Source organism: Equus przewalskii, chromosome 15 (assembly GCF_037783145.1).
Source record: "Equus przewalskii isolate Varuska chromosome 15, EquPr2, whole genome shotgun sequence".
NCBI lineage: Eukaryota > Metazoa > Chordata > Mammalia > Perissodactyla > Equidae > Equus > Equus przewalskii.
In genome coordinates, this window is record NC_091845.1 from 5,318,901 (window position 1) to 5,346,476 (window position 27,576).

At 45.8% G+C, this 27,576-nt stretch overlaps 1 protein-coding gene across 1 annotated transcript; it reads right to left on the reverse strand.

The window, feature by feature from the left end:
• Window positions 1-3,166: 3,166 nt before the first annotated feature.
• On the reverse strand, window positions 3,167-27,397 carry RBSN (rabenosyn, RAB effector). Its single transcript, XM_008520841.2, has 12 exons — window positions 27,160-27,397; window positions 24,744-25,059; window positions 22,069-22,209; window positions 19,751-19,851; window positions 18,541-18,586; window positions 18,265-18,426; window positions 16,138-16,379; window positions 14,778-14,848; window positions 9,853-9,939; window positions 8,818-8,920; window positions 7,497-7,601; window positions 3,167-6,814 (listed from the first exon to the last, which is right to left on the reverse strand). The coding sequence occupies exons 2-12, from the start codon at window positions 24,889-24,891 to the stop codon at window positions 5,675-5,677; spliced, it is 2,346 nt and encodes a 781-aa protein (XP_008519063.2). The 5' UTR covers window positions 24,892-25,059; window positions 27,160-27,397; the 3' UTR covers window positions 3,167-5,674.
• Between the last annotated feature and the right edge of the window lie 179 nt (window positions 27,398-27,576).

Sequence of the window (27,576 nt, forward strand, 5' to 3'; positions counted from 1 at the left end):
TTTAAAATTCTTTCTTCCCTTTGCACTTCAGTGGGAAAGTTTCTATTGACCTATCTCCAAGCTCATTGATTTCCTCAGCTGTATCCAGTTTACTGATGAGCCCACCAAGGCATTCTTTATTTGTTACAGTGTGGAGTTTTTTTATCTTTTTTTTTTTTTTTTAACTATTTCTTAGAGGTTCTTTATCTCACCTTGCATTACCCATCTATTCTCGAATATTATTTACTTCTACCATTGGCTTCCTTAACATATTAATCAGTTATTTTAAATTTCCCATCTGATAATTCCAACATTTGTGTCAAATCTGAGTCTGGTTCTGATGCGTGCTTTGTCTCATCAGACTGTTTTTTTCTTGCCTTTTAGCATGCTTATAATTTTTTGTTGAAGGTCAAACAATAATCAGGTGTGTTGGATAATAGGAACTGAGGTAAATAAGCCTCTAGTATAAGGATTTATGCTAATCTGGCTAGGAGTCGAGCTGTGTGTAAAGTTTGCTATAGCTGTAGGTGCCAGAGGCTTCAAATGCCTTTACTCTTTGTTTCGTTCTCTCCTGACTTTGAGCTTCCCTAGATATTCCTTCTCAGAGAGTCTATATTTTGTAGCTCTTTCATCCATAACCCACTGTTGTACTGGGCCCTGATAGTGTGGTGGTATGGTGTGGGAGAGGGGAAGCATTTTATAATGTTATGATGAAATTTCAGTATTTTAGTGGGCCTGTGTCCCTGGGCTGTGACCTTCGTAAGTGTTTCTCAATCCTCTTCTGTGATGTTGTGATATAATAAGAAATATATATTTGGTTTTTGTTCCTGGCTGCTGGCCAGAGCAGCCTTCTGGGTTAGTGAACACATCAAGGTGCTGGGAGAATGCTGTGCCCAGAGGTGGCATGGAAGCCCTGCACCCCTTCCCCCATACCTTGCCCTATGCATCTCTTCTTCTGGCTGTTCCTAAGTTGTATTCTTTTACAATAAATCAATAATCCAGTAAGCTGTTTTCCTGAGTTCTATGAACTGTTATAGCAAATTATCAATCCTAAGAAAAGGGTTATGGGAACCCTCAATTTATAGCCAGTCAGTCAGCAGTACCAGAGACCCGCTGTTGTGACTGGCATCGAAGAGGGGGCAGTCTTTGGGATTGAGCCCTTAATGTGTGGGACCTGATGCTCACTCCAGGGATGCTGTCAGAATTGAACTGAATTGCAGGACACTCAGCTGGCGTTGAAGAATTGGTTGGTGTGGGGAAAAAAATCCACACATTTAGTGTCAGATGTGTGTGAGTAGTGGAGTGTATAGAAAAATAAGTTTTCTTTTACCCTCCCCCACACTTCGATGAGACAGGAAGGCTAGAGGGGGCTGGAGTGGGAGAAATGCCCTTCTCCCAGGTGGTATTAGACTTTCGTGAGGTCTTTTCCCCTGGGAAATAGGCCTCTGTTACAGAGAATGACCCAAGTTTATTTTACAACGATTACTCTTCTCCTTCCCCTGCCACAGGCCATCAGGGGATGTTTCTCAGCTCTGAGCTGTGAAAACCAGGTGGGGTTCCTGGAGCAAAAACCCATGAAAGTGTGTGGTCTTCCTTGGGTTGTGGCCCCCAGGAGTTTCTCACACTTGTGCTAGTCCAAACAGCCTCCAGGAATTCATCAGAAGTGTTCCTACCAGCTGTGGCTCCAGGCCTTCTGCTCCTGGTAAGCAGATCTCAGTTGTGAGTCTCTGGAAGCCTCTCCAGATTTTATGGTGGCAGTTGCCCTGCAATCTCAGTTCTCTGATGGGTTCAAGAAAATTTACTGATTTTCAGTTTGTCCAGCTTTTACTTTCTAAGTACAGAAGTGACAACTTCCAAACTCTTTGCATGCCTGAGCTAAGACCAGAAGTCCTTTCTGAAGTATTTTTTTAAATCGTGCTAGACTACTGATGCGTTTTAGGCAGAAGAGCTTTCGATATTCAAGTCCACAGAAGGTGCTTCCTGTGGATGAAATATTCCATCCCATGTTAGAAACATGAGTGTCCATATATGAAGTAGGACAGGGAAGCACGGGTTTTGGAGTCAGACAGATCTGGGCTGGAATCCCAGTGGTGTAACCCTGAGCCTGCTTAACCTCACACCACACTTATTTTTTCATCTGCAAACTGGGGTCGTTGGGAGGATTAAATGTGGTAATCCATGTATAATACTTAGCATTCTGTCTGGCCCACAGTGGGCACTAAGCAGTATTAGCTCCTCCTGGTTTATCAGTCTACATAGGTCCTGGGGAGGTCTCAGCTTCAAAGGCCCAAGTGATGTCAGTATCAGAAACTCACTCAGCAGCTCCCAGCCTCTTCTCCCACTGCCCGTTCCTGCCACCTCTGGGTCACACACAGTGCTTGGGCACTCCCACCATGCCTGACCCACGTCAAACCACCTTGCTACTTAGGCCAAAATGAGTCAGGCAGACCAGGCTTTAAATCCTCATCCCACCACTTACTGGCTGTGTGACCCCAGCCAGGCTAACCTCTCTTAATCTGCTTCTTCAAGTCTCAGATGAATACTTATGTAACTAACTTACAGGCTTGCTGGTAGAGCTATTATGAGGAATGTGTGAAACGCAGCACAGTGCCTGGCACAATGACAACCATAAGGTTCCTCATCCTCTCTGGGCTTCAGTTTTTTCCACTGTCAAATGAGGGTGACAGGATTGTAAAGGATTTTACACTATGCTTGTGTAAAATGGTTCATTTAATCAACACTGCAGGAATAACTGGGGATAAGAGCAGAACTGGAACCCACATTTGTCCTCTTAAGAGCCCAGTGACCTTGACTCTGTCTGAAGACCTTAACCAGTTAAACACAGGAGCAACTCAGATGGTCATTAAGAAAGAGGAGGGATGTTACCTGGTGATTCTCACTTGCAACACACACGCACAGACACAAACACACATCCCCAACCACTAACATTCGTTATTTTATTTTTTTAAAAAGGTTTCAATACAAGGCCCCAGAGTAGTGCATGCAAATCAGTGACCTTTGTCCATCACTGTCACATGACCAGCACAATCTGCTACCCCAGTCTGTGACCTGGTAAAGAGACCAGCTTCTCACTTTGAGTCCCATCACCTAACTATGCCAATGTTCAACTTACCACATGGCTCATGATGACTCAGGTACATTTTAGTATCTGAACAGCAAAGACACATTGAGCTGCAAGTTTAATGAGTAAGTGTCCTTAGTGTATTAGACAGGGAAAAATACAAACAAGGCATAAACGGGAAAAGCCAACTTCATTAGATGCCTGAATCCCCAAAGTCTCTTCCACATACGGTCTACATCTAGGGAGATCTGCCGACACTGCACCATCTTCTGATGAGATGAGCTGTTTGCCTTGAAGGACTGCAGGCGGTGAAACATTCACGAGGTAAGAACTTGAAGTTGTGGTTGCAGTTCATAGGCCATCTTCCCCCTGACGTTACCTCGTCTCTGTGAATCCAACTTTGTGCCTGTGTGAGTTCTGGGAAATGGTACTGCTGACGGGTAGAGAATTCTAACTCCTGTTGTGTCTATGATTCTAGAATACAGCCATGGAAGAATTCCATCACATCAAACAGTTTTAGTTTGGTTTAGTATATTCAGTGATTTTTTTTTTAGTTTTAAAAAATGTTTCTTATATGTGTGGTTCTCAATGCTCTTAGTTCCTTCAGACTGCTACCTGTGGTTGATTTCAGGGGAAGGGCATGTTGAGTAAACTCATTTTAATTGAAACCACCAGCTAATTAAGAGAGATATATTCTCATAAGAAAAGTAATTGTGACGGAAAGTAGCATTTAGCTTCTGGAACTACCTGCTTTTTGGTGCAGAGAGCTTCCTCTGCTTCAGTCAGAGAGAAATGACGGACTGAGCAGGGAGGAGCATGCAACCATTCGTAAAACCCTCCAGGATAGCATGAAGGGAACGGACCTCGAGGGAGAAAAGACGCCTGTACCAGGCAACATTTTAGATGCCTGGGTGCCGACTTCCAAAAACCCCCAGGACAATCAGCAAGGTTAGTAACTGGCTGAGGACAGTACCCCACTCACATTTCTTTATGAGCAGAACCCAAATATGAAGGTCCTCCATATACCCTCTACCCACTCCCCATTCCCACGCCCCTAGACAGGACCTTTTCATTCAGCCCAAAGATCCAGCAGGTACTAAAGAAATGTGAATAGTGTCAACACGAATAGAGCTTATTTTTACACCACAATGTTTTTCAGACATTCCCAAGATCAACAGGGGTCTTCCCAGAAAGGAACAAAATGAATTTTGACTCTCACATCAGTAACCAATGAGAGTTATGACCCGGAGTTAGTTAAGGGGTTTAAAGTGACTAGTGGCTAGTTATTGTTCATTAATTCACAAGCATAATTGCAGGAATTCTACCCAAAGCTGAGCACACTTGGGTATCATGTCAGACATCAGTTAAGGGTTATGTTCCTGTAAACCAAAGCACCAGAGCTAAATTAACAATTTCCCTTTTTGCCCTTAACTGGGGAAGAGTTCAAGTACTGCAGTGCTATCAGAAAAATCCTGGGTTGTGCCTCTTCAAACATTTCAGTTTCTTAATACTAAACATTGGTAAGAAAATATCTCACCAGTGCCCCTGTCCTGACAGGATGAACCAAAAGAGAAGAAGGCTGATCAACTAGCCTTGGCAATTATTTGAATTTATCTTCTGACTCAGGGAAGCTTCCACTCTCCCAACAATATTCCACAAAATGTCCTGATCACCAATTCCTAAATTATAGTCTGGGGCCTTTGAAAGAGCCCAGGCCAGGGTAATTTTGCCAAAGCTCTAGAGGGAGGTTTCTCCAGGGACAGACAATTGTTCCAGCAGCCATTCAGTTCCAACAGAGCAATGTTTGTGTAGAGACTCTTCTCCCAAATAATACCTAACCTCTATCAACCAAAAGTTAACCACTCCTATTTTCTAAAAAGCTCATGATCAGACTCACAGTGATACCCTGCACTGGGAGTTTAACTTCCCGAAAGAGACAAACAAGAACTTAAACTGAGAGGGAAACAGATCCTGGCGAAACCTCATCCCTATCACCTACTCTTAAAAAAAAGCGGTGCTGGGCTCTCCTGGGCCTAAACTAGTGCTTTCATAGCAGTGCCTCCCCCTTCCGTTGTACAATTAGGATGTGCCCAGCAGGGCAGAGGAAGTCCCAGGTGAAACGAACCCATAGCCTAAAGGGGACAGACTTCGGCCAGAACAGAGCAGTTTAAAGGAATCTGTCTTGTCTGTCCTGGCTAAAGGAAGGGCCCTATTAAAGCAGCCCTATAATACTGCATAATGACCAAAGACTAGGCAGGAGCACATGGACCCACGAGGTGCATGGCAGCCATTTCTGCCCTGGGCCCAAAAGAACAGCATTTAGTTATATCTTGTTAGTAAAATTTAAAATCCCTTCTAAAGGGAAAATCCAATTAAAAAAAAAAACAGGAAAAACAGCAAATGAGTGCTGATTCTCCCTGTTCTAGTTCCCATTTTATTATTCAACTGTAGTGGAAAATCTCCAAGTGCACAAAATAGCAGATTCCCTCTCCTAACCTGTGTGCATCTTAATTCTCGTCCTTCCTCTTTCCCCATCAATTCCACCAACCCTCTCTCCTGCTCCACTAGCTCTTGCCAGGCCCTGAGCCCAAAGGTGCCCTGCCCACCCACTAGTCAGTCAGCGCCCCTCTTCTGTTTGGCCAGGGTGCGCTTGAGCTCCCTCAGGTTCTCTGTCAGCACCTCCACCTCATCCAGGCGGCCACACTGCTTGGCATCAAAGATGTACGCCTTGATGTTATCGATCTGCTGGAGGAGGAGCTCCTCCTCTATGGGCTCCTCGCTCTCTGGCGCACTGTCACTGTCCATCTCGAAGGGGTTGGTACAGGTAGCTTCCTCGAAGGGGTTGCCAGGAACAGGAGGGCTTGAGGGACTTTGGTGGGGACGCTCATCTTCCTCGTCGAAGGGGTTGGGTGCTGGACTGTCTGGGTTAGTGAAGGGATTCCCTGCCACTGCCTCTTCTTCCTCAAAAGGATTGTACTCTTTGAGGATGCGGGCTGAAGGACCAAAGGAAGGCTCTGCGGCAAGTGGGCTGGCAGTGCCCTCTGCTGTGGGGCTGGAAAGGTCTTCCTTATCAAAGAGATTTAGGGAGGGCACCTCATTTTGCTGTGATATGGTGGTCTGGGGGAAGAATTCCTGGCCAAGGGCTGGGGGCCCAGACCACAGGCTGATGGGCTCAAGAACTGAGCTGGGTGAAAGGGTCTTGGCAGCTGCACTGCTCTGAGCTGGGGAGGAGCCTAGATCCAAAACATGAGCAAGTTGGGTGCGAGGCTCTCTGCCGGGCTCCCGCTGAAAAGGCCTGATTTCTCTGAAGTCCAGGGACCGAGTCCGTGTGTGCAGGGATGCCGCCCGGAACTGCTCCCTTTCTCGTTCCCACTCACGTTCACGCAGCATCTGCAGCTGTTCTCGCTGCAGGTCCTCCTCCTCGGCCTGCTTCCGGGACAGCTCAATAGCCTTCTCTGTCTGCTGCTGGTCATACTCATCCTGCAATTGCCGCAGGTTCTCCTGCAGTGTGCGCACTTCATCTGTCCGGCCTGCAGCCTTGGCTTGCCTGATAAATGATGTGATGTTGTGGATCTGCTGGAGGAGGGGGTCTGAGTCTTCACTCTGCCCCTGACTTCCTGACAGCGGGAGCCAGCCCTCAGCCTTTCTCAAGGGGGCAGGGCCCCCTCGAAGGGTCACCACCTCCCCGTTGGCCGCACGAGACGCCAGGTCACTCCGCCTTTCCTCAAGCCTTCGCTGGGATTCCAGGGCAGCCTGGGGAGACACCAAAGCCAAAGAGAAGAGACACAGTCACCAAGCCAACAGCAGCCACATAGTCAGCTGCCCTCTGTGGTCCTGCTCTCCCTGCGCCAGTGAGACCTCCAACTGCCCACCTCAGGACTAAGACAGCCAACTGCTAAAATTGAATTGTGCTTTTGTTTTCAGGAGGAGAAGAGGAACCAGCCTGATTTTCAAAATAAAATAATGAATAATAATAACTTAAAGGATAAGATTTTCTCAATCATAGATTCACTGACTGTATACTTAAACCTCTGAGGTCTATTACCAGTCATCTTCACTAGAATCTCACACAATATTAAATGCATAATTTTTTTCTCTTTAATACTGCATATTCTAAAGTGTTCTAGAAAGAACTCCCTGGTGTCTGGGTCCCCTGCAACCTGTATTAGAGGGAGAACTGCCTATGGTATTCTGGACAGGAGAAAATCAGCAGAACCTCTGAAAGAAAACTAGGACCTAGAGAGAGAAACAAACAATTATTCTGGTGTCTACAGATGACTGTCAGTCCAAAACAGGAGAAAAAGGCAAAGCAGAGCGTGTGAGAGGTTCTGATTTCCTACAACCTCACAGGATCTCTTAGGAGCCTGCACAGGCCTCTGTGCTCCAGAGAGCACAAGGAGGAAGCCAGCCGCCAGCGTCCCTGCGCTTCACTCACCTGTCTCTCCAGGATCCTCTTCCTCTCCATCTCCTGCGTCCTTTTCTTTTTCAGCTCCTCAAACTGTTCTTTGGTGGGCAGTGACATCAAACCAAGCAATTTTTCCTGCAGGAAGTCACAGACAATTTTGCACTTTAACCTTTTTAGGGAAAAAATGAACCTTAAGCCCTATGACGAGAGTCCCCTTAAGCTAAGCCACTCCACCCTTAGGCAGTACATTAATTATCAGTAGTGGGAAAGGACCTAACTCTTAAATCGCGCAAGAGAGTCACCTTCCAAATGGGCTGCCTTTCCCTTATGAATGATCAATACCAGCATCCCAATAATTCACCTTCTCAGTGAGGCCTTTCCCTGCCCACTCTATCTAAATTGGTGAGCCTCCACCTGACGCCCCCCTTTCCCAGCTTTACATTTCTCCACAGCACGTTTCACGATCTTATAAGCTAGATGTTTTCGTTGTTTCTTGTCTATCGCCCTCCCTAGAATATAAGCTTTATGAGAACAAGAACGTTTGTCTTTTTGCTCACAGTAGGACACCTAACACCTAGAACATTGCCTGGTACACAGTAGCACTCACCAAATGACTGGAGAATAGTCACTAATCCAAAGGAGAAAGGGCCTAATTCTCTACAATACGGTGTCGGGAAACTAACCCAGTAGGATTCTGTTAGATTACTTTGTCAACTGTGACTCTCAGAAGGGGCTTTCTGAGGTAGAAACAACTCAGATCTAAACACCTAGGTTTAGCCTGCCCTTGAACAATCAGCTGTTTAGTCCCAACCAACGGCCCAGGAAGAGCCCCTTCAGAGCTTATCCCCAAGGAAGAAATGCTATGTACAAGGACTTCCATCACGCAGTGATCACAACAGCAAGAGGGGAGTCTGTCAAATACCTAATGAAAGGGGAATGGCTAATAAAGGATGGTATACACAGTCAAAGCAATACTCTATAGCCATTCAATACATTCACACACTTGAAGACTATGTAAAAAAGTGCTTATGACACAAAATTCAGGGAAAAAAAGAGAAGACATAAATTTGCAAATATACATTATTATAACTACTTTATACAACAAATGCAAACAGAAAAAAAAGAAGAAAATATACCAGACTGATGTGTGATTGTACTGAGGACATAGGATTAAAAGTAGTTTTACTTTTCTTTGAAATCCAGATTTTTCTCTAAATATGGCATAATGCATTTATAATCTCAAAAAATAATAAATAAAAAATAAACAAGTCATTGGCACGGTCTGCCCTCTATGCAGTAGAAGAGCAGGGTAGACAAGCGTGATGTTTATGCCACCCCACGATGGCTTTACCTGCACAAAAAGTGTGGCTGAGTATCTGATCATCCTCTGCAGCCGCAAGGTGTTTGGATGTGGTGGAGGGTCTTGGTTCAAGCCTAAGGTTAAGATCTTCTTACTGAATTGGAAGAAACACATCAATGTAACAGATGCTGCCAGACTCAGAAACAAGGGTGAAAAGTCTCTAAGCTGCCAGGCTTGTACATCAGGAAGATTTGTGAAGGAGACAAGTTAGAGACTCCGCTGAAGTGTCCGTGAAGGCAAAGCCTGTTTCTTACCCTTTGGCTATACCCAAGTCCCCTAACACAGCACAGGGTACATGACAAATACTCGCCCACTGAGGGACTGACTACACATGTAGGGCGAGTTTCATGGGTGATTGACCTGTGTAGCCACACAGGGTCTGGTCTTGGAAGGGCCTTGTGCTTGGTTTAACAGTCTGCTGTCACTGTCTTAAAATTCTTAATAATTTTGAACAAAAGACTTGCATTTTCATTTTGTACCAGGCCCTGCAAATTATGTGGCCAGTCCTATGTATACAGATGGACAAGGATTCCTCATCTCAGTTCAGCCTGAGTCACTGTATTTCTTATACCTCAAAGGGCTGATTTAACACCAACGGCCAGTCCACAGTTAAAAAAAAGCAGCCGTCAACTTGAAGAAAGAATCTAGGTCTCTATCCTAAGTCTACCACTTTTGCTAGCTATGGTGCATTTTCTTACCTATAAAATGGGGATGTTAATCCCTACCTCACAGGGTAACTTTGGTAGAATAAACGAGCTACTCTCAATATCCAGTGGCTGGCATACAGCTGGTGTTAATAATTAGTTCCTATTCCTTTAATAATAATGAACATTAGAAATCCTTAACCAAAAGTTACTGATACGAGTTGAGTGCCAGATCTGGCACCTTCCTCAGCCTCCTCCTCACACATACACACTGTCACCAGGACTCTAGGTAAGCTCAGGTCTGCTAGCCTCCCACAACCTCATTAGAACAGCACCTCCTCCACTCAAGGCAGCAGGTAAGACATCACCTGATAAACCTTACCTTAAAGCATCTATCAGCTCATACACTTTCTGCACTTCCACTCGGAGGTCACTGGCATGTTCCAGACTGTAGGTCGTCTCCCCAGCACTAAGGAGAAATCACAGAGAGGTCTGATCTAAGTTTCACTGCACTGACCGGAGAGTATAGCGTACAAGGACTCTAAAGTTTCAAGGGCTCAAAAAGGGAGACACAGTTCTCTCAAAGCGATGTTTCAGACTCTTGTATATAATGCAGTGCTCACTCCTTTTCAAAATATAAGTGCTAATCAACTGGAAGCCGCTTTCCAATTTGCAGACACCATACGGACAGACTCATACCTAGGCCTCTAAGGACTAGCTCTTAAGCTTATTGCCAAAATAAACGCAACGGAATTGGCTTTGGCCTACTTTCCCTAAACAGTGTCACTATATCTAGTAAGATGTATGAAGCAGTTGACTAAATAAGTCGGTTACACCACATCAGAGTACAAAGCACTTGGCTTTTCTCACTTGAAGACTACCCATGGAGAACAGAAACAACTGGAAAGCTGACCAAGGAAGCCCTAGGCAAGCAAGTTCCAGCATGGCATTGTATCAACTGCCACACGCTCCGAAGTCTCATGAACCACCACTCCCTGTGTGAGAAAAGCACTTTGACTCCAAATCAAGAAGGGAGGAAAGGGCCTAACTCTGCCCAGGGTGGAGGAGAGGACACAGGGAAGGCCAGGGTGGAGCAGAGGACACAGGGAAGGCCAGGGTGGAGCAGAGGACACAGGGAAGGCCAGGGTGGAGCAGAGGACACAGGGAAGGCCAGGGTGGAGCAGAGGACACAGGGAAGGCCAGGGTGGAGCAGAGGACACAGGGAAGGCCAGGGTGGAGCAGAGGACACAGGGAAGGCCAGGGTGGAGCAGAGGACACAGGGAAGGCCAGGGTGGAGCAGAGGACACAGGGAAGGCCAGGGTGGAGCAGAGGACACAGGGAAGGCCAGGGTGGAGCAGAGGACACAGGGAAGGCCAGGGTGGAGCAGAGGACACAGGGAAGGCCAGGGTGGAGCAGAGGACACAGGGAAGGCCAGGGTGGAGCAGAGGACACAGGGAAGGCCAGGGTGGAGCAGAGGACACAGGGAAGGCCAGGGGTGGCTTGACTCTGGTTTCAGGGAACAACAGCAGTTATTATGTGATGTTGGAATAGTTCATTTATAAGTCTGTCACCCCCACTAGACTGCTGAATTCAAGGTGCAGTGCTTACAGCTTTTCATTTTTATATCCTCAGTAACTGCACACGGGCCAAGCTTAATCAATGTTTACTGAGAAGAGAAACATTTAAGAAGATCTCACAGCTATTAATCCAGCCTCACCAATGGCCACTTTCTGAGGGAGCAGCAATTCAAGCTAAATAAGCAGAAAGGATTGCTGCGTTCACCTATTTTACCATCCATAAAAAAGTCCTGGCTGGATAAATATTGGTGTGGGCTGTAATCTGAGGATTCACTAAGGCTGTTCATCTCTTACTGCACAGTTTGCAAAAAGCACAGCAGACTAGAATTGAGATTTGTGCCTTGTCTTGATATCTCCAAGACATGTGGAAAATAACAAGGTTGGCCCAAATCTGAAATCACTTCTCCTGGTCTCAATCACGTCATCCAATTGTATTTCCCTCAGAGCACCTATCACATCTGCAGTTATCTTGTTCATTATTTGTTCACTTGGTTATGCTCTGTGCTCCCATGAAAATGAAGCTCCCTGAGAGGCACACACTGTCTTCACTGTAGATTGCAATAGCCCCAGCACCTAGAATAGTGCTTGGCACATAAGCAGTGCTCAATAAATATCCGTTGAATGAATGAGTGAGGGAGTGAAATATCTTTAAAGTCCTTTAGAACTGGTCTTTGAAGGAGCAGGAGTTAGACATCTGGAAATGTGCTCAGCAATAGTAGTTCCCCAGCTGGCCAGGGAAGTCCATTAACCCACAGTTGTGTCTGAGGCACAAAGCAAAAAAACAACAGGACTCAGGGAGAGGAGCCCCTTGGCTAACAGCTTGAATTTCCTTTTTTTTCCAAAGGTTGGCACCTGAGCTAACATCTCTTGCCAATCTTTCTTTCTTCTTCCTCTTTCTCATCCTCCTCTTCTTCCTCCTCTTCCTCTTCTTCTTGTCCCCAAAGCCTACCAGTACATAGTTGTATGTTCCAGTTACAGGTCCTTCTGGTTGTGCTATGTGGGACGCCACCTCAGCATGGCCCGATGAGCAGTGCCATGTCCACGCCCAGTATCTGAACCGGTGAAACCCTGGGCTGCCGAAGCGGAGCGCACAAACTTAACCACTCGGCCACGGGGCTGGGCCCCTCCTGCTCTAATTTCAAACCAATGGGCAGGGGAGGGAGGAGGGGGTGCTGACTCCAGTAAGTTCCACAGAGGAAAGGAGCATGAGACAGCTACCTGCTCCAAGCCGAGGACTCTCCATTTGGGGAGGTATATATGAGAGTCACTTGGAGTGCTTTCCCCAAGCTACTCACAGGGAGGGCAGTGTGTTCCAGTGACTGAAATTAGTGCTCAGTGAACCGCAGGTAGAGAAGAAGATGTGCCCTTTCCTGCTGTTCTTTAGAACCAGTGCTTTAGGCTGAGGAATGGACAGAGGAAGACTGGTGTCTAGGACGTGCAAATATAAGGAGGGAGGGGCCCTGGGCAGTGGTGACTGAGAGGGCTTGAGAAATAGGGTTTCTTCCCCTTCCTTTGTCTGCAGCCAGGGGCTGCAAACATCTAGCTGTTAGAAGTGGGCAAAATAGGGCAGAGTCTGCAAGAGTTTCCCTAACTCTTTTCTATTCCCTTCCACCTCTTTTTCCCTGTTGGCTGGGAAACATTGGAGGAAAGAACAGAAAATGGAAGAAGAGGCCCAAAGCAACAGTAGAGGCAGAAAGAGATACAGGGGAAGGGGTGTTTTGCCACAAATCAACTGGGTTTAGCCATTCATATTTTGTAAGTCAGACATTTACAGGCTCAAAAGTCAGGAGACTCCTTAAGGACTATACAAACAAAAAAGTCCATTTTCTTTGCATGTGAGACTTATACTGGAAATCGTGCAGGAAAAGCCAAACATACACCTTTGTTTTTTGCGACCTCTATACAATACTGCCGCAGTAAATGTCCAAATAAAAATGCAGGTTTGTTCTAAACAAGGCACATCTAAATCTACAGGCATCACGACAAAGGTGGCAGGTGAGCAACACAGGCCTAAGACAAAGACAGAGGATCCTCAAATTGAGAATACTGGATACCATAATTAATTTTTTCCTGCAACTTTGGAAAAAACTTCTGGGATCTGATTCTAGTAGTAACACCTCAAATTCTAGCTCATATCACTAACTTTCAGAAGCAGCAATGCTCTTAAGAAAGAGTCAGCAAATTTTTTCTGTAAAGGGCCAGATAGTAAATATTTTCAGCTTTGCAGGCCAGTCTCTGTCGCCAACTGTTTAACTCTGCTGCTGTAGTGCAAAAGCAGCCAGAGAGAGTAATCAAACAAATGGGTATGGCTGTGGTCCAACAAAATTTTATTTATAAAAACAAGCAGCAGGGCCAGCCCAGTGGCATAGCGGTTAAGTTCGTGCACTCTGCTTCAGCAGCCCAGGGTTCGCAGGTTGGGATCCCAGGCACAGACCTACACACCACTCATCAAGCCATGCTGTGGCAGGGTCCCACATAAAAAGTGCAGAAGTCTGGCACAGATGTTAGCTCAGGGCCAATCTTCCTCACCAAAAAAAAAAAAAAAAAACCCAAAAAACAAAAAACAAGCAGCAATAATAAGTGTTAGTGAGGATGTGAAGAAATTGAAACCTTCACACATTACTGGTGGGAATGTAAAGTGGTGTAGTCATTTTAGAAAAACACTCTGGCAATTCCTCAAAAAGTTAAACACAGAGTTATCATAAGACCCAAGAACTCCAGTTCTAGGTGGATACCCACAAGAAATAAAAATATATGTCCGCAAAACAATTTATACATGAACATTCATCGAAACATTATAATAGCCAAAAGAGGAAAACCCAATGGACTAATATTCATCAACAGACTAATGTGTAAACAAAATGTGGTCTGTGCATACAATGTACTCATAGAAAAGGATACATGCTACAACACAGATAAATCTTTTTTGAAGAAGAAGATTAGTCCTGAGCTAACTGCTGCCAATCCTCTGTTCACTGAGGAAGATGGCCCTGAGCTAACATCCTTGCCCATCTTCCTCTACTTTTTTTTATATGTAGGACGCCTACCACAGCATGGTGTGCCAAGCGGTGCCATGTCCACACCCGGGATCCGAACTGGTGAACACCGGGCCACCGAAGTGGAACATGCACACTTAACTGCCACACCACTGGGCCAGCCCCCACAGATGAATCTTGAAAACACTACACTATGTGAAAGAAGACAGACACAAAAGATCATTTATTTATGATCCCATTTATACAAAATGTCCAAAACAGGCAAATCCACAGACAGAAAGTAGACTAGTGGTTGCCAGGGAGAGGGAGAATGAGCAGCGACTGCTAATGCGTATGGGGTTTCTTATTAGAATGATGAAAATGTTGTAGAATTAAGACAGTGGTGATGGTTGTACAATGTTGTGAATATACTAAAAACCACTTTAAAAGGGTAAATTTTATGGTGTGTGAATTCTATCTTAATTAAAAAAAAGAAACAGATGGCAGCCTAGATTTGGCCCATAGGCCAAAGTTTGCCAACCCCTACTCTAAGCCCCGATACCTCACTGCTGCCCTGAAGTGGCATCTCCGCAGGCATGAGCAGGAGGCCTGCTGCCCTTGCTCACCCCCATTATAGCTGGTCACAGAAGAGAAGCACAGCCAGTTAAGATTTCATTTTCAGCTACTAAATAATTGACCTAAAATGCCAGAAAACAGTCACCACTGAACTAGAAAAATGGAAAAGAATAGCTTACTTTAATGATGCTGCCATCCTGATGTATTCAGGAGCTTTTTGGTCAACTTTCTCCATGCAAAGTCGTAATTTCTAAGTACAAAAAAGAAGAGGTGAGTGATTCTCTCAAGGTACAGAAAAGCCTACCCAGAAGTTACGCTACATCAGCAGAGACATATTTAAAATGTGCAGTTTCTAAAATGGAAAAATGCAGAGAGTCTTTTGTTTTTATTGTTGTTATCAATTTCCTGATTTACAGACCCACTTTACAAGCAGAAAATCCTGTAGGAAGGAAAGAAGGTGAGGGTGGAACTTTTGACTGGATGTTTTTGAGAGGAGCAAGGCCTTTCAGGACACAAGCCAACGAGTTTACCAAGGCAGAGAAAAGGAACTAGTTGTGACATTCTTTCTCTGACAGATGATACAAGACAGCAGCACAAGGCAATGCCAGGGCTTACTTCAAAAAAGGAAGCAAAAAGCAAGGTGCCTCTTTACAAAAATGAGTTATCTGGTCAGGGACTCCACATAAAGGATAGATAATGGCTACATGTGCACCTCAGCACAGGGTTCAATTAACACCATTTCTAGTAGCCTGAGTATTTTAATGGTGATCTCAGAAACATAGCCATTATGACCTACAGGACCACTAACAGTGACCATTCAGTGATCAAACAAAAATACACTCCTCCTGTGTTCAGAGTTTTGCATGAGCTGCGTCCTCTGCCCGGGCTGATCTCCTCCTCCTCCCCATCTCCTACCATCTCCCTGCCCAATCCCTTCCTGGCTAATCCTTCTCAGCTTGCAGGTCTCACCTGGCCAATAGGAGGCCGAGGCAGTCTCACTCCCAGTCTGACTCCAAATCTCATATTCTAGCACTATACTATGTTCCTCTCACAGTGTGCATCTACTAAAGATGTTCTGTGGTCACTGGTGGTAATGAGAGTGGAGGCCTTTAAACGGACTTGAAAGGGGAAGCTCTAAGCCTGTGGGCAGTTTCTCAAACTTGTAAAGTCTGAAACTCCCAAGTGAGTCTCCCAGGACTCTTCTGGCCCACGGTTCACCACGAGATCTCACAGAACCTGTTCACGCTGCATGGCAAGCATCCTTCCTCCCCTTGCCTCTGGGCCACCAAAGCCTCCAACCTCCTGCCTTCAAGTGGGCAAGGAGGGTGAAGAAATAAGTTTGTTGCAACACACCCAGGATGACTCTGTGACTCTCCCAGGGCCCTAGCTGGGAAATTATACCATAGCCCTTTAGCAGAAACTAAAAATGATTCAGAGGAACAAATTCCCAAAGCATTCTCCAAAATGTGCAGGCTTGTACATAATGAACAGCCAAATCTTCCTCGCAAGTGAGACCCAAGACTGGACACAATGAGTCACCTCATAGAGCTTCACAATGTCAGGGGTGTGTTCCTTCTCGTCAATCTGCTGCTCTCTCTTGAGCAACGTGTCCTTGCAGTGTGTACAGCAGCGGATCCGGTCGTCATCCTTCTCGTCCAGGACAGAGCTCACACTGCTCATGCTGCTGATGCTGCCCCGGCGGGAGCCATGAACACTGTTGGGTGACTGGCTGGGGCTGGTGTGGGTGCTCAAAGAATCCTTGCTGGCACTGGTGAGCTTGTCTGTAAAGCACAACACAAGACAGGCAGCAGCGAGCCCACAGCCTCCAATCACCCACCTCCTACGACAGCAGGGGAGTAAGAGCTGATGGGGGGTAACAGCAGGTGCTGATGCCGGCAAAAGCAAGCTCTCCCTATGGGCAAGAAGCTCTGCCTTCCTGTGGTCAAGCTCTGCAATGGGATGGACTCCCACCAACAGCCAGGAAAAAGTCAGACTGCCTAGGGTGGTCTGCCTTTGAGGCTCTGAGGCCCACCGTTAACCTACTGCCCTCCTTCACTTGCTGTGCCTCAGATGCAACTCACTTTCTCTCTGGACTGTCTTGACAGCCTTCCCCCACTCCCAAATGCCTGACTCCTACCCCTTCCCAAGCTCAACTCAAATGGCACATCCTCTAGGAAGCTCTCCCCTATTCCTGGATCTGCCCTTCTGATCAGTTCCTACCACACTGCCCCTCTTGGAGCACTTTCCACTTCTCTCCCTGTATAACAGTTCTATGTACACCCCAGAGCTGCCCTATGAATCTGTGACTCTTCAAGGGTAGAAGCTATGTCTTACTCATACTTGCACCCCTACATATCCAACAGGGCTCCCCCACAGCAGCTGCCCAGTAAATGCTGATTAGTTAGTCCAAGAGAAGAAAGGTGAATAGTATCCCAAAAACATAGTTTCTGAAGTCCCAGGTGAGACAGGGAGTCTGTCTCAGAGAGAAAGGGAAAGCATCAGAGTAACATGTGCCCAATGACATCAGAGCTAGACAGAGGAAGCATCTGCTTCTGCCCCATGTTATCCAGACGCACTGTAGCCAACAGCACATGTAGAGTCAGCAGAACTCTCCAGGGTTGCAAAATCAACCCAAACATCCCAGAACTGACCAAAAGCTCATGAAATCGTCTTTAGCAACTTTTAGCCAGCTGAGATTCAAAGTTCCAGACGATCGGGTTACACCTACTTTGTAGCCTCTTTCCCACAATTCTCAAACATGCCCTCCACACTCCCCCAACTAGTCTGTCTGCTCATCTACTAACCTTCCCCGGGGCCTTTCCACATTCCACGCCTTTGCTCCTGCTCGTCACTCTACCCAGGATGCCCTCCTGCCCCATCCCTGCAAGCCTAGTCATCTTTCAACGCTCTTCTTGAACGTCACCTCTCAATCCTGAGCATCCACGCTCTCCCTCTCGCCCAGTCTCCACAGCACACCGTCTCTCTCATATTATGATATTACTATCTGTTCTATATGGCAGTGAGCCATTTGTGACTTTTATCTCAAAGGAAAGGACTAGCCTACTGCCCATTTTTCAATACTCTCTCCTATAGTCTCCTCTCAAAGCCTCACTTGCCACTTCCAAGCAGAGCTGACAAAGATTTGGTCAGCTCTCCTGGATACCTGACACAACTTCTCTCATTGTATACATCTCTTTATAAAGCAATGAGTTGTTTGTGAGTCTGTATCCCCTGCTAGATGCTGGAACCCCTGGGAGAATGAATGATGCCTTATAATAGACTAGAGGTGGGGAAACAATGACCTGCAAGCCAAGTCCAGCCTTTTTTTATATGGCCCTCAAGCTAAGTATGGTTTTTACATTTTTCAAAGGTTTTTTTAAAAAAGCAGAAAGGTCACAGAGATCATACTTAACCCACAAAGCCTAAAGTATTTACTATTTGATCCTTTACGAAAAAAGTTTGCCAATCACTGTTATAGACCATTGTATCCCTGGCCCCTAGCACAGTGCCTAGCCTGTAGTAGCTTCATGACTCAACGAGTGAATGAAGATCCCATGGGCAATTAATTTAAACAAAAAGGTTCAAAAAATCACCCAGGGGTGATTAGCAAACAGGCTAGTCTCAAGAGGAAATGAGGGTCCAGGGCCCTGCCTCCGTGTTACCTACTTGCCAAGGGAAGGCTAATGAGCTCCATACACTTCTTGCACATAATAGACCCACAGAGGCGGCAGTGGTGGCGGCGGTTACGGATGTTGAACTTATTCCCACAGTCTGGACAGAAAGGGACATCCTGGTCGTTGACCCAAGGCACCACGGACTTTTCTATTGCTTTAGAAAGAACAAAACAAAAAGCAAACAAACAAAAAAGCAAGTCATTTAAAAAAAGGATTTGGTCAGGCAGAAAGATAAATAGAATGAATGTGAGTAAAGTTCTAGAGTTACCTCGGATCTTAGCAGACTCGGTATTTGCTCTGTCAAATGCAGTGAGCTGACAAGGAGAAAACAGTGCCCAATGGAATTAATCAGGTGAGGTATATACACTTTGCACAGGAATCAAGCGGGAATCAGCATATCTGCATTTCTCAAGTCTCATCTGTGATCTCCAACCCCACAAAGTCACAAAAGCAATTTAACATGGGAGACAGAGTATTAGCTTTGCATCTAGAAGGCACCTCCCTTCTCATGACCCACTTTCAATCTCTTTATTGTTAGTTACCCATTTAAGCAATAACCAAGGGTAGGCAAGGATGCGGTGGGGACGGCCAGGGAAAGCAATGGGGAACTCCCAATTCTCCATAGTCTTCCTGGGCAATGAAACTGGCCATGTATTTCTGCCCTATAAAGTAGACATAAAGAACTGTACCTGTGGTTGCTACCATGCCCACCACACAATCCAGCTTGTACACAACAAGCACTTCTAGAGTCAGAGTAAAACAGAGTGATCCTGGTATCCACACCACAGAAAACAAAGCCCAGTCAAGATGTTCCTACACTGCACACTGGCACCGGCGAGTACTCCTCATGGATCTAGTCACCAACTTCTGTCTGCCACCAAATGATATCACACAGTATGCCCCTTTGTGTGATTGCCTGGGACACACAAAAGAGGAAAGAATCTGAAGGCAGAAAGGCTTTCCAGCAGCCAAGCGGGCTTCCTAGGAAGGAAAAGGGAAGCTGGATATGTGGCAAGTCTGTCAACCTGGGCTACTCCTTTCAGCAAAATCAGTCCAGGCTAGAACTGTTCACTATGTCCTCTGCATCTCTCTAGGTGGGGTGTTTCTCTGCCAGCATCAGATATATACGACAGGGGCCAGCCCGGTGGCGCAGCAGTTAAGTTCACTCGTTCTGCTTCAGCAGCCCGGGGTTCGCCGGTTCAGATCCCGGGTGGGGACATGGCACCATTTGGCACACCATGTTGTAGTAGGCATCCCAAATATAAAAGCAGAAGAAGATGGGCACGGATGTTAGCTCAGGGCCAGTCTTCCTCAGCAAAAAAGAGGAGGATTGGCAGCAGTTAGCTCAGGGCTAATCTTCCTCAAGAAAAACCAAACAGATATATACAACATACATAACACAAGCTGCAGAAATGTAATTTCCCCCCCAAAAAATTTATATTTGCAGAAAATAAGTGTTTTAAAACAACAAAATTTACCTTCTCTAACCTGATTATTAATTTATTGACTTCAACAACATAGTGGTCAATTCTGGCAGCTCGGTGTTTTTTGAAGTCAGAAAGATGGCTTCTCACAGCACCTAGAAGGAGAGGAGGAGGTGGGGAGATAAGTGACTTGTCATTTCTCTGAGGGAGCCTCTCTACCTTGCTGTTTATCTGCAATGAATTTCAAAAGTAAGTAAAAACTCTAGGATTTTAGAGCCTTACTAAGAATTCAAAAAAACAGGAAAGCAAATGGAAGGAAATTTGCTAAAATGTTAATTTTGGTGACTCTGGAGGCCACAAAGCACAATATGAGAGACCTCAGAGTACAGTGGATAAGAGCTTGGACTCTGGAGCCAGCCTGTGCTCAAGTTTCAATTCTCTACTGTGTGACCTTGGGCAAGTTCCTTAACCTCTCTGTAATTTGGAGTACTCATCTACAAAATGGGGATAACAATAGTACCTACTCCACAGAGCTGTTATGAGGATTAAATAAGTTAAAGTTTATAAAGTCCTTAGAACATTGCCTGGCACATGAATTTTTGTTAAATATAAAGGGCGGTAACATTACGGATGATTTTGAAAATTCGTTCATGTTTTTCTGTACTTCCCAAAGTTGGTACAATATGGTTTTTCATCAGAACAAAAACAATCCTCAAAATAACCAAAATATGTAAATGCTAATAGATGCCCTTACGGGAGCTAGTTAAACTGATACCTTCCTCAGTCCAGCAACCAAGACCTAGGACAAACCTCCTCACACAAATGGAACCGAGCAGCCTGTTGTCTCAGAGTATCTGAAATATCCCCTGCTCAATCTCACCTCTTTCAAAGAACCAGCCCTGCCCTCTCCCCTTGCCAGCACTCAGTTCCCTTCCTCCTCCCAGTGACGGCCTATTCACTTATACACTGTACCATATCTGAGCTTCTCACATGCACACTCTTAACTATCCATGCATCTTTTTTTCCCTAACCATACTCTAACATCTAATTAAATTTTAGCTTTGAATTCTTAGGGGTGATAACAAATATCAACTTCTAAAATTTTCCATTCACTTAACCTTCCACGATTTGACTTCCTTCAGTTGTTGAAACAGGCAAGTAAATCAGAAAATCACCCTGATAATTTAACATTGGCAATCATGAAATAAGCTATCAAAAAAGCTAATAAGAAATTTCTCCTTCATGTTTCTAATTGGCTTTCATACATAACTCATAATTATATGTGTATAGTATTATTTTTAAAGCCATTTTTCTCCTCCCTGATGAAAATGTTTCCACTCTCCAAAATGGTAGCCACTAGCCACATGTGGAGATACAGCACTTGAAACGCGGCTAGCGTGTGGCTGAGGAAGTGACTTTTACTTAAATAGCCACATACAGGTAGTGGCTATCACATTGGACAGTGCAGTTCCAGAACTTTCCTCATCCAAAAAGAGCCATTCTGTGGTGGCACTAGAAGAATATGATAGATGACCCTGGATACATATCACTTCTCTTCTCAGAGCCTGCTTCCTCATCTATAAACGGAATGAACATCACTATCCACTCTACCTCACACGGGCTTTTGTGAAAGCTGAGCAAGATAATGAACATGAAAGTATAAGAAAGCACTACACAGGAATCATTATTTATCCACTGCATGGACAGAAAATACTATATTACATTAATGACTGTGATCATTCAACAATTAAAGGATATTAAGACTAGCTAGTTCAACTCCACGTGGCATGACATTTTTGGTAACAGCTTTATTGAGACATTATTCACATACACAGAATCCACCAGTTAAAGCACACAAATTGAATAGTTTTTAGTATATTCACAGAGTTGTGCACCAAAATAAATTTTAGAACATTTTCATCACCCCAAAAAGATGATTATTTTGAAAGTAAGTAGATGATACCATAATTACATGTTTCAGAAAATTAAGTTGCACAAATCAGTGCCTCTCAGTAGGCAGGTAACATCCTACATGAGAGCAGACAGTCCCATCAGTGGAGTCTGTGCCTGGGCTGAGGTCAGACACCTGCACTCCTACTCCCGTTCTGCAGTCTCCCAGCTATGTGACCATGGGCAGGTGCCGAGGGAGTGCCGTGACGATTAAATGAGAGCACTCATGTAAAGCATTTAATGCAGTGCCTAACACAAAGCAGATGCTCAGTCCATTCTCTGCCCCTACTAGGAAATAAGGTCCACAAGAAGCTTAGACCATTCTTGTTTGCTGACGCCTCCTAAGCCAACTTTTAAAACATTACCTAGAACATATAGATGCTCAATAAACATTTGCTGAACGAACGAACAGAATTTCTCACCAAGCTCCTGGGGTTCCCACATGTACGGATCCACCCCTCCGTAGCTGAAAGACTCATATCCTTGGGTCCCTGATTCTGCTCGGTCATCTCCTTCTCGTTTCAACAGTCTGTTCTTCGCTTTTTTAGCCTTCTGGACAAGACCTTGAAAAGTGGAACAAACACCATAAATGAATCCACGAAGAATACCCGTGAAGAGTTGGGGGAAATCTCAAAATGCAAGAGTCTCTATTTTCTTTTTTAAACTACTTCCAAAACCTGATACCAAGTCCACTTTGCTCTTTTGCCTTTAACATTTCACTTGCCTAAACTAGCAATATCATAAAATTTCTAAGAATCAGAAGATCAAATGAAGAGGCCATCTGCTTTTTAAGACTTTTCAAAAATCTTTGATATTAATCTTTAAAACTTTACTTTCCTGATTCTGAAACACAGAAAACTGCAACACAAGCAAGAATTCCTTCTCAACTAAAGAAATGATCATCGAGTACTAAAGGAATGCTTAACTCAATCTCTTAGTTCTTCTGAGGTAGAGATGGAAAAAACAAAAGAATCCTTTCAAGTTTCTTTCACAGGAACAAAATTTTCACTTTAGCATTCCTGAAATAGACTCCCAAATCTATTATTCCATAAATAACCTTAAACATTTTCCCTCTAATAAAAAGGTCATCACAGGAATCTGAGGACACTCTCTCAACTCTGTACCCACTGGCATGAAAGTCTTAGTGATATCGTGACATATAACTCAGTTCAGCTGACACTGAGACTAGATGCTTCCTGAAAATCACGGAGACCCTTCAGTTTCCCAAGGAAACTTAATCAGTTTGCTTGTTTTCCAGCTGCAGTGCATGCTGTGATTGGAAGACAGGGTCTCATATTATCAATGATACCAAGTAGAAAGAGCAGCACTAGACTCAGAGGTGACAGAACACCTGGGCTCAAGGCCTAGTTCTGCCAATTCCTGTATGACTTTGGATAAGTCACTAAACATCTCTGAACCTGACTTTTTCTCTGTAAAATGAGACCAACCATCGTCCCTCCTGCAAGGTTTCTGAGTGAGTCAAATGAAATAATAATGTGGGGCCAGCTCTGTGGCCGAGTGGTTAAGTTCGCGCACTCCACTGCGGCGGCCCAGGTTTTGGATCCTGGGCGCGGACATGGCACCGCTCATCAGGCCACGTTGAGGTGGTGTCCCGTATCCCACAACTAGAAGGTCCTGCAACTAAGATATACAACTGTGTACAGGGGGGGTTTGGGGAAATAAAGCAGGAAAAAAAAAAAAGATTGGCAACAGTTGTTAGCCCAGGTGCCAATCTTAAAAAAAAAAAAAAAGAAAGAAATAATAATGTATGTGAGAGAACTCTGAAAACTATAAAGCACAAAGTGTTTTTTTTTTTTTTCCCTCCTAATAGTTATGGCTCTGCTCCAGCCTCTTCAGCCAGAAGCCACCTCATCCATCATAGCCATCAGGATTTTGAAAATGTTTGACTTTGTCAAACACATTTTTGGACAGAAGTTATAAATGTTAATGCTTTCAATACCTCTTTTTTCTGAACTGAAAAGTGAGACACAGAGTGAGACGATCCGGTTCCAGGGTTCATGTGATTCACATGTGGGAAGGCCACAGTGCACTTAGGAATACAAGATCATTCCTTTCTCCCCCACCCCACAGAGAACTGCGAATACAGCATCCAGACCTTTTTAATCTCACTGAAGCTGGTCAGCTAACCATCAGGAAAGTGAGTTTCAGAGCAGCGGCATAGTATTTAGGAGTTAAAATCTGAAGTCCCGGGGGGATGGCCCCGTGGCCGAGTGGTTAAGTTCGCACGCTCCGCTGCAGGCAGCCCAGTGTTTCGCTGGTTCGAATCCTGGGCGCGGACATGGCACTGCTCGTCAAACCACGCTGAAGCAGCGTCCCACATGCCACAACTAGAAGGACCCACAACAAAGAATATACAACTGTATACTGGGGGGCTTTGGGGAGAAAAAGGAAAAAATAAAATCTTAAAAAAAAAAAAATCTGAAGTCCCGGAAATGAACACTATGAATAGTCAAATTACTTTGAAAAATTCTTTCTATAATCCTCCAGGACCTGAGCCCTTGGAAGCTCAAAAACCAAGTTTTAACTTTTTGGGTTGTTTCTCTTTGCTTTTCAACTATGACCTTCCTTTTCCTGGGTTGCAGAGGACAAGGCATAGTTGAAGGACGGACGGCAGGAAGGCTTGACTTTATGACAGGTAAATGGGTGCACAATGTGCCTCCACTTTCAGAGCAAAGGAGAGGAATTCCACTCCAAAACCCTCCTTGGCTAGCAGTTCGATAATTCAAACAGTCTAGCAAGAAACAACAGAGCAGAGTAATTACATTTACAAGGTTCAAAGCCAGGCTCTGCCTCACTGTGTGACTTCAGGTAAGTTATCTAATCTCTCCATGTCTGGAACCCTCATCAGTAAAATGGGGCTCACAGTCACAGGTACTGTGGGGATGAAATGAAGTTAATATACGGGAAGACTCTGAACAATGCCTGGCACATGGTAAGCACTAGCTATGTTCACTACTATTATTATTTATTACTGGTTATCATGTTCTGGTGGCAACATGGAAACTGATGACAACTATCCCATGAGTTAGAACTCCCATTGACAGAATGGGATAAGCAAAAAATCCTCGCCTCTTACTTTTAATTTGCCCTTTGACATCACGGTCTTCCCCGGAGTGCTCTTCCTCATAATGTGACTGAAGCTGATAGAAAGACTGCAGGTCCTTCAGGCACAAAGGGCAGAGGAAGCCCTCCCTCACTTCCCCTGGGTCATCCAGAGAAGCCATGGCAGTCACTCTCAGCCACTGTAAGGCAGCGGCCTCATGCCAAGAGTCAGCGTGATTCCTCCACAAGGGACGAGGGCTCCCGCAGCATTAGCTTAACCAAGCAGCACACAGATGATGGGGTAGTGGCATCATGGCCCTGGATGAGGCTTCCTCCTTGGAGTAGAAGCCCTGAGAAAGGAAACAAGGGAAGAAAAAGCCAATTCAGGCAAATCAGCAGCAATTAAGAATTTTCTTTGTTCTTTTCACAATTCAACAAGGGTACTTAATGTTTGTTCAGTGCAAGTTTAAGAACACAAACTACTTTCTCAAATCCTTAGACCAAAACACAAAACCTTCTAAGATGATCTCATCTCGCTCTACAATATGACACTGGACAATGGCAACTCAATGAAATGGGAAGCACAGACTCTTGAAGACAAGGAAGGAAAATTCAACTTCAACAGCAAACACAACACCAAGGCAATCCTCTAACATTCATTCCAAATGGTCCAACGCCATAATCTGTACGCCACTTTAGCCACTAGGGAAATGTCTGAAGTACTTATCAACAAGCAAAAGTTTTTATTTGACTCTCTTTACCTTCATCATTTATTCAACCACATATATTGAGCCCTTGCACCTTGCACCAATGAAAAAGAGATAGTGTCTGCCCCAAAATACAAACAAAAGCAAACAGAACCAAAATCCCAACCTCAGTCTAAGGAGGAGCACTTGAAACCTAGGGGTCAAAAAGAAAAATCTATTTTGTGTCTCACGTTTGTAGAGCACTTTCTCCCCAATGAACTTACTAGATTTCATAAATGACAGTTTACGACAGTCGAGCAGCAAGCCTAATGTTCTCGCTGCTTCCAAAATAAAAGGATTCAGTGCTTAAACAATTCGGGGCTTAATAAGTTACACTGTTACTTTTAACAGGCCATGACAAAGTCACTTGCAATGTCACCTCAGAAAGACTCCTGGCCAGAGGAGAATCCAGACAAAACCCTTCCACAAAAGCAGAGAAATTTCTCCCCAAGAACCTGAGGCCACAAACCACAGCAGAGAGTGAAGAGGAATGTCTGACCTTAGCTGTGGATGGCCCTGCCTAGAGGGCCACTGAGGAGGCACTGCCTGGTCCTCAAGGCTGAAGGGTGGCAGTGACCCAGAAAACGCACAAATCAAACACCAGGTCCCTGTTCTTTCCCTCTAGCTAAGAAGCCCAACGACTGTATACATGCAGATCTCAGCCCCTTTTCCAGATCACTGAAACAGCAGCTCCAGTTCCCTCCCCAGCCAGGGGTTCAACTGAGCCCGACTCTGACCACTCCCTTCCTTGCCAGGCACTGGCCCCTAACAACTACACATCAAACACACACGCCCCCTTCACATCTCAACCCAACCTCACTGCTTCAGGAAGTGCCTCTTCCCTGAGGCATTCTCCCACGGGACAGCCCCTGCACTTCTCCTTCACAGCACTCGCCTCAATTTATAATCACAAGTGCACAAAGGGACTAAACAGAGAAGACTAAGCGCCGTGAGGCAGAGACTATGCCTGTCTTCGCCACCACATCCCCAGGGTCTAGCACAGTGCCTGGCGCAAACCACGAGGAAACAAAACAAAGCTCCAGGAATATTCATTAATTCTAAAATCGTCTAACCAAACATACACCACAAACCAAAGAAATCGACCACAAACCACCAAGCCCTCGCACCCTAAACAACGTAAAAAATAATAAAATCTACATATCCTGCAACTATACGTCCAGCAGGAAGGGCCCCGGCCCCACGCCGCACAGACTGCGCATCCCACAGCCCACTCATCCCCGCCTCGCGACCGCACACGACCCCCTCCCCAGAACTCAACCCGACTGTGCACACGGCGCACAGCCACACAACAGGAAACACCCACAGAGCAGACATGACAACTCCACACATCGCACAGACGCCACGCAAAACAGTACAAAAACTCCACACAAGTCAGAACCCAAACGCCCCAACCTCACACAACCAGAGGATCAAGGACAACCCCGCGGAGACCACCACCCACCCCCGGCTCCGCCGCACAACCAAACACAACTGTTCACGCCCCGCGTAACCTCACAACCACACAGAGCCCAGCATCGCAAGCACACACAAGCGAAACGCACGGCCCGAAAGCCCCCTCTCCCACCGCGCACGTCACACCCACCACAACCTCACGCATCCCACACCCGCGCGGCCCGCCCGCCTCTGTCCCTGAGGGGAGCCGCGCCCCCGCCCCTCAGCGCGGCCCGGCCCTGCCCTCTGTACCCGGCCGGGCTCCCGCGGGCACGCAGGTCTCTCCAGCCCTGCGGCCGGGCGCTGGGCCTCCACGGTCCCTCACACAGCCGCCGCCATCTCCATCGGCTGCTCGGCACTCGGCAGGCGCGCCTGCGGCGGCGCCGCAACCGGAAGGCAGGCTGACAGAGGCCCGTCGAGCGCCGAGTCTTCGAGGGCGCCCAGCAGGCGGGGCGGATTCAGAAGGCGAAGGGCGGCCCGCGGCCTCCACGCAGGCGCGTAAGAACCAGCGGGTGCGGCTGGTTGGTTTGCGGACGTTTTGACGTCCCGGTACTTAGTGCAACGCGTTGACGCCAACGCCCTGCTCCTCGCCCCGGCTTGTGGAGGGAACGACTGTGGTCCGTAGTTCTTTAGCTCCTGACCAAGGGGCGCAATGGATGAGGCGGCGGA